Source organism: Saccostrea echinata, unplaced genomic scaffold (assembly GCF_033153115.1).
Source record: "Saccostrea echinata isolate AGI-Se365-2 ecotype Australia unplaced genomic scaffold, CSIRO_AGI_Sech_v1 ptg000016l, whole genome shotgun sequence".
Lineage (NCBI taxonomy): Eukaryota > Metazoa > Mollusca > Bivalvia > Ostreida > Ostreidae > Saccostrea > Saccostrea echinata.
Window position 1 is genome coordinate 14,197,983 of NW_026889765.1, and position 14,510 is coordinate 14,212,492.

Genomic DNA, 14,510 nt, shown 5'->3' on the forward strand with positions numbered 1-14,510 from the left:
CACACTCCACACTACTGAACTCGAGGATTGATTTTTTTTTTTCACTGCTCTCCAATTCCAGTTGATATTGTACAGTGTTTAACTTAAATCGCTGATTGAAAAGACAAACTCTCCTGAGCCAAAGACTTTTAATTCTATTGTGCAATCGGCGATCAATAAATTTGTTTTTCGTTTGTCGATTTCGTTGGTAAAGCCAATTCTAATAGACAGGGTCACAGCAGTGATTAGAAAAATGGTGTTATTAAACCAGCAGGTAGACGGTGACATGAAAAATAAGTAATGCTGGTTCTACCAGGTTTAAGATAAGAAAGGAAAAACTTTATAACGAAAGAAAGTTGTAATATCGGATTTTAAATCTGAGCAAGTGAAAAACTGAAAATGTTGACGAACGATGTCTCCACGGATATTGAAAAAATACTGCAGGTAAACTTACTCTCTCTTTCTCTCTCATTTTCCGCCAGTAACAAAAACTTTAAAAGAGCAGGTCTTTCTTTAAACACATTAATAAGGATACCTGTCAGGGATATAGACAGACAAGATCATTAGGTATCTAAATATAACACTAATGAGCTCCGCCTGCTCGGGTATTTAATCCCACCAGTATGATAGTAAACTATAGGTCAGCCTAACAAGACAGAGCCTGTCTGTACTGTGGTACAGGGAATCGATCCCTACATTGACTATTCTATAGAAATTGATTTCATTGTGTTGTAGAATGGCTGTCGGTTCTCTTATACATGTAGATTAAGTTTAAGAAATTATCGCTTTGTTAGATGTCTGAGACAATTCCTATTTGCTTTAAAGGAAACCCCACTGTTGAAATAAAAATATTGTATATGACTTCATCTTTGTTTAGAAAAAATAGGGCCATTCAGTATCAAAATTTATAACAAAGTCGTCATCTTGGCTTTTAGAATATTTTACTGTTTCACCATCTACACTGTACTGTAAAGAAGCATATAACATTTTTGTGCTTCGATCAAAATAAGAAGGATGTCTTGGTGGATCAAATTCCTGTTTTTGAACGACGACCTTATAATTAATATGGCACAAGATTGGTGAATTAAGAAGATAAATATTTACTTGTTGGTCTGCGAAATTTCAGTAAAATTGTATTTTTATGTTCAAAAGTTATCAGTGTATGTTGTTTCTTTATTGCTAACTTAATTGATACATTTATAAACAATTATTGTAAATATTTTTCTTCATATACCTTACAATTCATATATTGATATACCATTTTAGATTTATACCATTTTCAGAGTGTAAACGCGTAAACCCATATATTAAAAATAATCTCAAAGTTTTAGAAGACAAATTGTTTTGCCAGACATTATCCATACAGTAGGTGACATGAAATATGAAGATAACCTCGAAAGTTCATCTAAACTGTAGTACAGTGTAAAATCTACCTTTAAACTTCAAGCCAAATATACGTATTTGATCTATATGATTAAAAACAGAGTCAACTTTCAGTAATCGACTTCCTAAATCAGTGAAACATTTGACATCAATTCAGGTGTACATATTCAAAGTACTGAAAATACTGATTGTTCGTCATCATCGAATCTACAATATGTTTTGAATGTTCAAAATGAAGTCTATCATAAAGACTGATTTCCTTTCAAGAAAGGGGTTCGTGTAAGATTATAAACCTATATTCACATAAAAAGACATCATTAAAAGTAAACAAGTTCATAATAAATATTTGGACGTTCATCATTGAAACATTGTCCCTAAATTCGAGATATTAAAAGTTTAAGACCAATCTTTGACAAGAAGCATAATTATACAAAAAATAACTAGTCTAAAACGTATAAACAAGTTCTCTCTCTCTCTATATATATATATATACTCTCTCTCTCTCTATATATATATAATGTATTAATTAGCAATGTATAATTATTTCATCTAATACTAATTGATTAACCATGAAAGTTTCAAAGTACTTGATTTCATTTGCACTGGAACTTCGTTTAAACGATAATATCTTTCAAAATCCTCGTCTACATAAGAAATAACTGTGAAATAATCATGAAAGTACTAAGGTATGTGTGGAATTGTGTGAAGGTGTGTCTGTGTGATCGAAAATTGGATCTGAAAATATGAAATAAATTTCTATTTTGTAGACGAAAATTTTTATACTGACACTTTGATGGTAAAAAAAATAGGTTAGTGTAGTGTGTTTATATAAGAGACAATATTTGACCTTTCATTCTGCTATTTATTATGTACAATGTGCTTCATATAGGGATCAATATATTCTGTTGTCAACATTTGATATTTACAAAGACAGTTGATTAGGTTTTTGCTGTAAAGGACTTAGATTCCCTTTAAATGAAACCTGTAATACAGATCTATTGTTGTCTTCAAGATCCATTAAACATTTCAATCGCCAGCACGTTTTTTCTCTGTGTCTTTCTGAATGTGTTTACAATGAATTCTTTGAATCTTTCTACTCTCTGTAACATTAAAGTTTTCATGTGTTATGGTCTTTATCATACGACATCAATGTTTAAGTAGGTCTAAGGTTCGTTCCGTTAACTCATCATATATCGCACGATTCTCAATGTTGAAATATATTCAATCGTAATAATTTCACACAGAGCAACATTTAACACGGATGACATTACAGCGATAATAGCTATACATTGTTGATGATATCAATTGACGAATAAATAATTAATCATATGCAACAATGCACATCTTTAAAACTCTTTGAAAAACGGTTGACAGCACCGAATGAATGTTAGAAGTAGGGTCTTAGGACTTACAGTCACGCGTATTGCTGACAGAATGATAATGCACAAAATCGTCAGTTAACCAGAGTGCACGAGAGCTGTGCTTTATCAAGTCGTAAAATTCCAAATCTAAAATGTGTACTTTTTAATTTCTAAATTGTTTTGAAAGTAGTTGTAGCTGTTCTTCTTAAGTTTTAAAGGATAATATATTACATAAACATGTCTTTAAAAATCAGACTGGACCATAAACAAAGCCTATATACTCAATATCTTGAGGGAATATCAACGCTATATAGAAAGTGACAGTCAATCGTGCTTTATATTGCTGGAATTGTGTTACTTGTGTCGTATATTGAAAATACATTATATCCGAAAAATATCATCATATCTGTCCACATCAGCTGAGATAAGAACTCTTCTTACAGCCGTGATACATATACATTAACGAGGTCTAAAACTTCTGAATTGGTTTATACCGAAATAAATGTGACGAAGTACAGTTTCTCTAAATGAAGGATTATTCTTAGAAATGAGTGATTACCTGGACTCAGAAGACAAGGTAATATTAAACAGTCCAGATCCGATGTTTATTTTTATGTTTGGATGTATAGGCTTAAGTCTATACAGGGTTATTAGACCTATAATTATTCTCTATCCTTAAATTTAACTTCAGATATGATATTAGATTTAACAGAGGATACTGTGTTACTTATACAAGTAATTAATAACAATTCCGTGCTTATATTTCTTTATTTTTATTTACTCTTAACAGAAACACTTTTAGTGCCATCATGACGACAATCTTCTTGAATAATGTAGATTTAATTACAATGTATATTAAGTCCAAAGAGAAAGAGAAACAAAATACAATCTGTCAATTATATATTAGAGCGACTTTCTAAAGTACATGTTCATTTAAATCATAGTTGTTAAACGTTTAATGTGAAATTAAATGGTTAATGAAAGAAGAGCAAAAATGGCGTTTTCGAATGCTTACACAACAAATGAATTAAAATCAATAAGACAGGGAAAAGGATCTGCTTAAATTCATATACATCGATATAAACGCCCTTTTAGTGTTTAGGTAATTTTGACATTTGTTAAACTTGACCTTTAATATAAGACAACTGGCCACAGAAAGAGAACTAAGTTGATTATGGTCCATTTCACTGTGCAAGAAGTCCATATTACGAAGCCGGTATAAAAAATATTTTGCCCGACTTTTCTTATTTCTCATAAAGCAAGATTGCATTGTCATTGCATTATATAATATTGTTGTTTTAAATTTGAAAACATCTTAAAAATCTAAAAATCTCAAGACAACTAATTAATATTTACAGATTCCAAGTGTTACAGACAACCCAACTGCCGAGTCAATGAGATTTAAAACAAACAATATGTAGCCCCCCTCCCCTCTAACGGAAAACAATGAGAGAAAAAAAAGAAAACATTGAAAAGAAAATGCTAACAATATGAAATAAACAGGGAAAGAAAGTGCAAAAAGTAATGCCAGAAATTTTGTCATGGCATACGTGTATGTACATGGATATGGATTAGATGGATCACCATAAACAGTCATGATATTTGATAATGTTTTTTTGGCTATAGGGAAAACGTCTTTGATGTATATTATTTATATACATGTAAATTGTTCTCTCATTTCTTTAAAGTATATGTATGTAATTATATAAACTGATTTATTTTCTTTGATATAAATTTTTTTTTTGGCAGACACACATTCTTGGAACGGAAGATAGGGGTACCAATTCACCCGAGTCTGTGCTTAATCAGATAACGGCATTTGAAAAATTACTCCGCCATGCAATTTCACGTTTTTCAAAAGAGCGTTTGTTCAGCATGCTTCAGGTGGCCGCTGAGGAACAAAAAGCAGCCAACCCTAGCCAGCCAAGGGGAGCTAAAACGTCAGGGGAGGCTAAGAAACCTTCTACAGCTCCGATTCTGAAAATCAAGTCAATGGAACAGCTTAGACAATCCATGAAACCACTTATCAAACGGGAGCAAAAGAATGCCACATTGACAGAAAAAGAGAAGCAGGCATTAAAATATTTAGAAACATTTGAGAATGATTACAAGTACCTTGGGAATTTAAAACGCCATTATGACGATAACATTCATTCTGTGTTGCTTAAAGATTATTTTGATCCTGCTGATCGTCCAAGGCGTTCAGCTTTGAAGGACCGCCCTGAAAGCAACGAGACAAAGAGAGTTCCTCCGACGAAAACACAGAAAAGTAAAAGTTCAAAACGAGGCCCTCAACCAACAGAAGAAGAAGTTAGAACAGCCGACCTGCAGAAGTTGTTTACTGTTGTTACACGATTAGAAGAGCTTGATCGGAAGTGGGCGGGACTTTTGAGGGATCGTGAATTAAATCTAGATGATTTTGATCCTGACAGTAGTCATGAGTTAATGACTTTCAGTAATTATTCTTCGTTTGAGCCGGTACTGCGACTCGTACCAGATGTGTTTGTGAAATGTTACAATGCTGTAGATATGGCCAAAGAGTGGCTTAATTTGGCAAAAACTATCTACCGGGATAAACTTCCACTCAAAACCAAGTTAAAAGAGAATGTGCCAAAGTCTCGAGAAAATACCTTATCACCAAATGAAAAGCCCAAAACTTCAGAATCTCAAAACCCAGAGGAAAGTATGAGAGCTGCCAATGATTATGCCCACCAAGCAAAAGAAATCAAACAGAATATACGAGAAATAGGTGAGGCCATACAACAAAATAAAGTTAAACTAGAGAATTTAAATATGGAGATGCAGGCATTGGAATCTCGTGAATGTCGAATAGACAAACTGACCAATAATTTCGAACAAGTGGATTCAAACCTTTTACATGCACAAAAGGAATACAATACGCTTCTCTATGAACGTCAACAAACGATTGAGAACCTAAACAACGTCAGAAGAGGATCAGAAGAACATATTGAACTGGCAAACAAAGCAAATGAGTTCAATGCTGAATTAACAAAAAGACAATCTGCGTTAAAAATTCTTGAATACAAGAAAAATGTTGTGCAAGAAGACTATCTTTTAGAGTTGGAATTGAGACCAAATTTTATCCATTTTCTCGGCGACATTAAGCTACAGATAGAAGAAATAAAAACATTCATCAGAGATAAACAAATAGAAAAACAGGAACAAGAAAAACAATTAGCCTTGCTTAAAACCAACACAGAAAAAATCAAACAAGAAATGCAAAAGTATCTGGACAATTCAGATGGATTGGAACATCTCACTCGACAGATCTCAAGACTTACCAAAGAGATAGAAGACGACCTTGCTAATATTGAAAGCATGGAATCGGAACGGAGTTTTATATCCGAATCCGATGACGTCGATTTGTCAGAGTATATAACTGGTTTCAAACCAGGCACACCAAAGTCAAATAATTTCAACACAAAAAACGACCACGCCAATTTTGAACGGTCACAAGCAAACCGTTCCGTCAAATCATGACAATTCTTATGCTAGAAATATTGAAATAAACGATTTAGAATCCAGCATAAATGATAGGAAGTGCTGGAGTTATGATAAAATAAAGAAGAAAGTGATCCAAAATTTCATTCGCTTCCGAACACTATTAACATACAGGGTGTCCCAAAATATATGATACCTTTTGAAATACCTGCCACAAACACAATATTTAAATAAGTACAATTTTTTTTTACAACAAAATATTCCAAAAAAATTCCCACACTGATGAAATTGCAACGTTACAATTTTACATCAAACTTTTGCAAATAACTGCAATTTCAATCAAAATGGATCATCAAAAGAGCTTGCTACCCTCATTTTAAAACTATAATTATCAATCCTAGTCTTAGGTTACTGCTGCTAAACCCAAACCAGAATCCTTAACATATATAAAACGTTTACCTCTGATGAAAATCCAGAAGTTGCAACCGAGACAGGCACTGTTGTCTCAAGTTAAGGAATATTGTGCAGTGTCTAGACATTATCATTACACAGACAGAACGTCATCTTGAAGAGGGCATCATGTAAAAACCATAGCATTTTTCAACGTGTACTCATTTTGTTGTTTTCTTTTTAATGACTACCAAATTATGTGAATAAAATTGGACAGTATATGCATTGTTTTTAATGCATTTGTTGTAATTCAATATTCATCACATAGGGTTTTACAGAATCTTGAAATGGTATCATATATTCTGGGACACCTTGTATGTCAGTATTTCTTAATAACTAAAAAAAATATTTTTTCCAATCATACATTGTAGCAACTCTTCTTTCTCTTCAACATTGAAGATTTTGAATAAAGAAAATGATTAAAGTATAGAAAAAAATGTCTCTCTAACATTATTAAATAAATACAATTCAATTCAAATTAAGGAACCTCTATCGACTGCACATTGAAGAGTTCCAATTCCAAGGTATATGCAGTTCGAGTGAACTTCCCGTTGAATGAATTGACACCCATTGATAGTCTTTAATCAATTCAAGAGTTCCTAATATGATAATGTAATTAAATACTTTATTTGTATGTGTTGTGTTTCTCCATTTATGAAAGACTGATTGATTGTTTATAATCACGTGCCTTGCTAAAATTTTTCACTCATATGAGACGTCACCATATACCGGCGAGGGGCTTCAAATTCAGACTTTTACTCAGCCCTCATGTTCATTGAGCAGTGAGGATTCTTTGTCGTGCCGCTGCTTACCTTGACACGGGACCTCACTTTTTAAGGTCTCGCCTGAAAAACCCATGACTTTCACTTCTAGTGCCGGACGCTTAACGAAGGAACAGTTACTACCAATGTTCACATCTTAGATTTGACTTGGCATCGAGAATGAGAATCGAACCCGGATCCCCTTGATCATGAAGTAAACCATTAGGTTACCCGGACCGGTCCACTTAAGTAAGCAAGTGGTTTCTGTTCATCAGTAATTTGTTCTCTAGAACATTTTTTCCTGAGGGAGAATAACAGATTTCCGATTTTGAAAATGAAATAGATTGTCTTAGTCTTTTTACCTTAATATGGTACATTTTTTTCAAAGTTCACCCCCCTCCCCCAAACACACACAAACCATTTTTTATTTAATTTAGTGTATATAAGGTCCAGAAGTACCATACAATAATGAGTGTGAAAGGTAAAGATAACGATCAATTATCAATCTCATAAATCCAGTAAAGAGTACGAATATGAACAAGGCAAAAACACAAACCCCTGGAAACACCACAGGCGGGATCAGGTGCGTAAGAGGAGTAAACATCCCCTGTCGACCGGTCATACCCACTGTGATTCTTCCTTTTGATCAGGTAGACGGAGTAATCCGTAGTCAAAATGGCTATTTACTCGGAAGAAAGAAAAAGATGGTGGAGTTATTTACTGACAAAAAGTTTTTGAAAACCTGTAGCTCTTTTCACACAAAAAAATCTTACGACTTACTACTAAGATTAAAATTGAAAACCCTGTAACTTTTTCTGAAGGTTTTATCATAATATATTGTATAGTAATAGAAATATAAAATTTTCTATGACCTGCTATAACTCACATACGTTTTGGAAAATTGAAATTTTTGTCTTAGTTGTAAGGTATTTTGTGAAAAAGTTCAAAGGTCTACAAACAGTTTGAATTTCAATGGACACAAATTGTGCTACTTTATTAGCCGATCTTTTTGTCATCTTATGAAGCAGGCTTTATTCAAAAACTTCTAAATGAGAAGAAAACTCTTGCTGTGGCCTTCAACTCGACATTTAGGTATATGTCTATTAATTAACAATAGTTTCTTCCATTCTTAAGTTAACTTTATATCCCAGTGAACTCATGATGAAAGACTCTACATATTCTGCTTCTATTTCAAATTTGAATATCTTACTGACTATAGACAAGAATGACAAACTAACACTAAACTACATGATAAACGGGATAACCTCGGCGTTTCCATTGTCAACTTATGTTATTTATGTAGTTATATTCTATTATCACCGCATATAATGTTTGTCTCCCAACTGATTATATACGCAAGATTCGATGACGCGGGTCCTGAGTACGATGAAATTTTAAACCGAGGCAGGCTACTGACCAATAAGTAGATGTTACAAGGATTTCAAAAACCTCTTTGATATTCAGCCTTGGCAAATTCTTTGGTAGTTATAATGACCTTGTTTAGAAATACGTCTTGTTGAATCGTATTTCGTCAGACATGTTTCATACCAATTGTTGATTCATTACTTTTATACTATTGACCACGGATGACTCCGCCTGATGAATAGATAGGCTCACTGATTGCGTGTCCGCTCGACAGGTATTGTTTACGCCTTCTGATCCCCTCTCTAATGTTTCCAGTGATCTGAAATTTTCCCTGTTCAGGATTCGGATTTTTTTTCAGGATTTGTGAGATTGATCATTTTTCGTTATCTTCACCTTTTACATTTAGATTGATTGATTGATTGATTGATTGATTAGTGAGTCGGCAATAATTCAGCCATATTTTGGCTTCGTTTTCAATTTAGAAAAAACCTTATCATCCCCCAGCCCCCCCCTCCAAAATACCAGTTTAAAGGAAACACAATGACATTAAAACGGCTTACTTAATTTTGATCTCTAGTGTCAATGTGTTGAAAAAAAATAATTGCAGTTTGCTCCCTTTATCTTGAAATTTTGTTCATGAATATGTCTCTCTTCGTACTCGGTCGATGTGCTTATATATTAATATCTGTAACTGTCTGGAGTCATAACAAGGCAGAAAGCGGCTACGGTTAAAATGTTTATTCGATTTTGTATTTTCTTGATAATATATATAATTTGTAGTAGTAGCATTTAGAATTGTAATTAAGACAAACTGATTGTCAGAGAAAGACAACAGGCATACAGTACCAATTCATATTTTTCTCTATAGTTTTCGACCAATTCGAACAACAAAAACATGGAAGATTTTATCGCTGAAAGGAGAAAATGAAATGTATTCTTATCACTTTCATTTATTCTAGATATTTCCAAGCACATACGTTATTGTAAAAAAACAATTGTGATGCTGTATTGTGGAATGAATTATCTATCATTTTAGATAAGATATACAGGTTGACTGTTTTCATACCTTAGAAGTACACGTGATTTAACACCCTGGTGTGTATCCTTAGTAGCAGGGATTGACGACGACAACAAAAAAGAATTATTTCTAAAAATACTTATATTTATATTATAATACAAAAATCAATAGATAAAACCCTTTTCATGGCAGATATTGGATAGCTTGCGAATTTGGTATTGGATTTTTTCAAGTCTGATCTAAACAGCGACACATTTCATCAAAACTAGTAACTTAATAAGATTCAATAAAGATAAAATGACACGTGTTTTTACACTGTAACAGATTAAAATGTACTGAATGCATGAAAATCGTGAATTTAAATTTTGTTTATGTTATATAGAAATCTGAAATTCATTTTCACAAATATTAAATCACTGTCATAACACAACACATCGTGAGTGAAAACACTTTATTACTGCTAAAATACAATCACATTGTAACACCGCTTTGGATTTAATATCTACAACTGATGCTCAATATTTTGCTGACAAACATATCTTTCTTATATACTTTTATCTATTATCAGTAAAAAAATTGCAATTCATATGATTGTTCTTACTAATGTGAGAACACAGTAGAATAAGTAAAAGATGATCGTATAAAAATATGCAAACGACCTTTCAAACTTATTGCAGCCTGGAAGACCGGGTTGCTCTATACTTATGAGTTTAAGTTTTGGTGTATGGGATTGAGGTGGGAGAAGTTATTCAGAATTAAAGGTTAATTTTACATTAAAAAGATTATACATCAGAATGTTCTTTCCCTTTATAAATTACGAGATACACAATACGTTTACTTCCATGAGGTACGTCTTTAAAAATATATGTTTTTCATATATAATATCGAAAGTTGCTTATCATATACTATCGACAAAATTTTTAGAACATGAAATTTTACTTAACGCATAAAAACGTACGTTACACAGTTTGTGTTTTATATTCATTAAGTCAAATATATATTTGATGATAAGTGATACATGTGTCTGATTCTAATTTATATTTTATGCAGCCAACAGTTACTTGAGGAAATGATGAAGTTTTAAACGGTATCGTTTTTGTTTGATTTTCATCAGATTAGAAGCTTTCCGTAAATCTTCACGACCATAGTCTCGATCGTTCAGACGTATACTTTTATCACCCAAGTCGAAGCAGTTTGATGATCAAGATTTTACTTCATTTATTTCCCGGACGAGAATTGATCAATGTTTTCTTGTTGATAAGTACAGTGTATATTGTATCGAATCAATTGGGAGATACACACCACAAATGCTCATATGCAGGTGATAAGGGTATATTGCTACATAAGTGAGGGAAGTTGATAGAAAAATTGAAGTCATCACGTTCATCATATCAAGTTTTGTTGTTAGGTGACCACTAACGTCTTTTTCCAGTAAAATATCCCAATATGAGAGAGATGTGTCAGACTTTGTGGTATCTTTCATCCAAGTTCATTAGGTTGATTAATATGCATGAGAGGTGCACTTAGTTACAGCACAAGGGACAGCGAGTATAAGAAGAAAAGGTTTTCCTCTTTTACATACTAACTAATGTTTGTCTGTTGATTTCTTTTTGCCACATAACTAAAAAAACAATGTCGATATTGATTTTAAAGATTGTTAGACGTAGATTTTCTTATCAATAAAAAGATTAAAAATAACTCAAAAGTTTCAGATAGAAAATTGTCTTAGAAATTTCATTTTTTGAATATTATGCCCCCCTCCCCCGATAAAATTTCATAACGTGTTTGGAAATTGTAAAATTTAGATTTTTAATCTAAAATTTTAAATTTTAAGATACGAAATCAGTTTGACTTTTGGAATTTAGAATTTTGAACTGAAATATCAAAAGTTTAAAACTCAAATTATTTTTTTCTAAATATATCGTTGAACAGTAAGTTCTTAATCTTGATCATTCAGTGATTTTTTTCTCTTTAAATGAATAATTCCAGGAGTTCCTTTATCTAAAATACTTTATTATATAGAGCTAAAGTACTAATGTCATTTTAATACACCCGATCTGATATGATTAAAAAGCCAGACTTGTGAAAGATTTGGTAGAATAAATCAATGTCTTTAACATTAATATGAGCTGAAGCTGAGAATAAGCCTTAGTTCTGGGGATGGCAGACATCAAGGTGTACAATAAAATCTACTTGGGTGTATATCAAGGAAAATCAATAGGTTTGGGGTTGTTAGTACTTTAGGATTATATAAATAGAGAAAGCTGTGTGCTACAGTCATCGAGAGTCCTTCTGACTAACAGGTAAGTAGGAGTATGTCTAGTAATAAGGGTGTGCCGGGCAAGATTTTAGCGCATCATCAAATTTATTTGTTGCACAAGTTGCAGTGAAAAACTTATTAGTATTTTCTAATCATGGATTAAAAAAAAAAGATAATTTTATTTGAATTTCTGTGAGCATTTTTTCTTAAGGAGGTTCGATCCTGAGCCTCAGCAGATTTTTGTCTGAACCTTTATTTCTAAAATTCTGTATTATATTTGAGTTCTTATATAAACTGTGGATTCTACTATGGAAGTTAAAATATATTCAATTTAAAAACCGCGATTAAAGTCCATACAAATAGGAGAAAGCCAGGAACTATATTTTGTGGCGGAAGGTTTTTTTAAAAAAGAAAATGATCATTTTTTCTCTTTTGAAGTATTTACAGTACTTTTAAGTATCTGTACTTATACCGAGCGCAGCAAAGCGAGCTTAATAGACTAACGTGTAAGGAAAGAGGAAATTCTGAATGAATCTGTACATACGTCAGGCAAATTTTTCTTCGCTACCAGGGTTCCATGCGCAATTATTACAAAACATACAAAAGACCAAGGATAATTGTTCCTTACCAAGAGATACATGTACGTTTACTTTTATTTCTTTGAAGAGAGCTTAAAAGAAACAAAAACAATTGCATCTATACTCTACAACGTATTTCATTTAATTTTGCACAAGAACTGTGGTCTCGTTCAACCAGACGTTCGGCTGCCTCCGTAAATTCCGACGTCATTTGACGTCACAGTCTAGACTGCGTCTCGTGCGGTTCGAAGTTTGAAGAGGCGGATCAACGTTACAAGTGTAAGCTGTGTATAGTTATAGGTTTTTGATGGAACAACTGCGCTCGCCCCAACATATAAAATTAATAAATTTTGCAAATACTACGAAACGCTTGCATCAGAGTTTATGATTACTCCACCTATATTACCTGATTACACCAGGTATTGAGATGATGTCCGTAAACTGTATTCAGAGGCCCGTTCAATAAAGCGAACGTTCGCGAGCGTTCGCTAAGGATAAGGAATTTTTGCGAGCGCTCGCGAATGTTCGCTCTGTTGAACAGGTCTCTGCAGATTTCAATCATATATCAATTATTGTAAATTAAATTAAAAGTCTACTTTCATTTTCGATAAACAGTCATGACATAGCAAAACAGAGAGTACGGGTGCAGTTATGGTTGGCGGATCTTAGTTATTGGCTTTTTTTTAATGAAACTGACAACAAGCGATCGTTTATTTATTTGATAAAACGCGATTAATGAATTATTCAATGAAAACTTGATTTAAGTTATACAGAAGAGATAAGTTATGATGATTGATAAAAAAAAAAACCCAGAATATGCAAATCCTTTTCGCCAGTATCCGTTCTTATAGCTCACGGAAATTTCTAGAACGTTAGATAGCATTGAACCCGATGTAAAAAGAAAAACGAGGCGATGAACACTACATGAATATAAAAATAATGTTTTTGATGTGAATGGGCATAGAAATAATGGTAAAACAATTGATATCACTATAAGTTGTATCGAAAGACTATTGTTTACTTGTGCTTATACATTAACCAGTACAATGTGCATATTCGCCACTGAGAGCGTTGTATATCATATAATAAATCTGCTGAAGAGAAAACGCCAATTAATAAATATGGTATTGTTCAAATATATGAGGTAAAAGTGCTTCATTCTAAATTTTCACATTTTACTTAAATACTAGGCCTATTCATACCATGTGAAAAGCTAATTTTAACATCCCCCCCGCCCCCCCCCCCCCAAATGTGCTGATAAATTCGGTAAAAGTTGCACATCCGCTTCTTTCATCCTTGATGGAAATGGAAATAGAGCACATATTATATAAATAGGAAAGCTTCGGAAAAGATTTACCAACCTCTTTATTGTTTGTTTGCTACTCAAAAAGTCCATTATCATCTAAAGTTTGCACTCGCAAGGATGTTTCGTCTGTCGTTTGTTGTTTTCAAGTAAGCTACATCGGACGCAAGCTTTTATTGACGTCGTTTATTCGGCTTCTTTCAAACGCACAACTGACGTTTTGAGAATTTCACGGTGAACCGTACGCGCATGATTTGAACGCATGTGATATTTTCGTAATGTTACCCGTTGTCAAGTGTGTCGCTAACGCTGAGGGTAACATGACGGATTGTTAAATGCGTCTAAACCAATCAGATTTTAGTATTTAACATGAAAGTATAATAAAACATATTATATCAGGTATCAAAATAAAATTGCTAATATGTAAAGAGAAAATGTCAATTAGTGAAAATGGGATTTTCCAGTTAAAAAAAAGAAAGACCGGGGGTGGGGGGTTATCTACTTCTGTTCCTTAACCAACAGCTGGATTTTGAACAAAGTGTTTTTTCCTTCTGTAAGCCTGTAATTAATTTTCAGTAGAAACTATGAGA

The 14,510-nt window shown here is 33.0% G+C and overlaps 1 protein-coding gene across 1 annotated transcript; it reads left to right on the forward strand.

Moving 5' to 3' along the window:
* The first annotated feature begins 361 nt into the window (after nucleotides 1-361).
* LOC133188937 (synaptonemal complex protein 1-like) lies at nucleotides 362-6,224 on the forward strand. Its single transcript, XM_061324408.1, has 2 exons — nucleotides 362-423; nucleotides 4,473-6,224. Exons 1-2 carry the CDS (start codon nucleotides 379-381, stop codon nucleotides 6,222-6,224), a joined length of 1,797 nt encoding a protein of 598 aa, XP_061180392.1. The 5' UTR covers nucleotides 362-378.
* Nucleotides 6,225-14,510: the final 8,286 nt, after the last annotated feature.

Excerpts from the sequence above, each read along its gene's own strand:
- LOC133188937 (XM_061324408.1), top strand. The coding sequence starts at position 379 with ATGTTGACGAACGATGTCTCCACGGATATTGAAAAAATACTGCAG. Across the intron at positions 424-4,472 it reads ATATTGAAAAAATACTGCAG|ACACACATTCTTGGAACGGA; the intron begins GTAAACTTACTC and ends TTTTTTTGGCAG.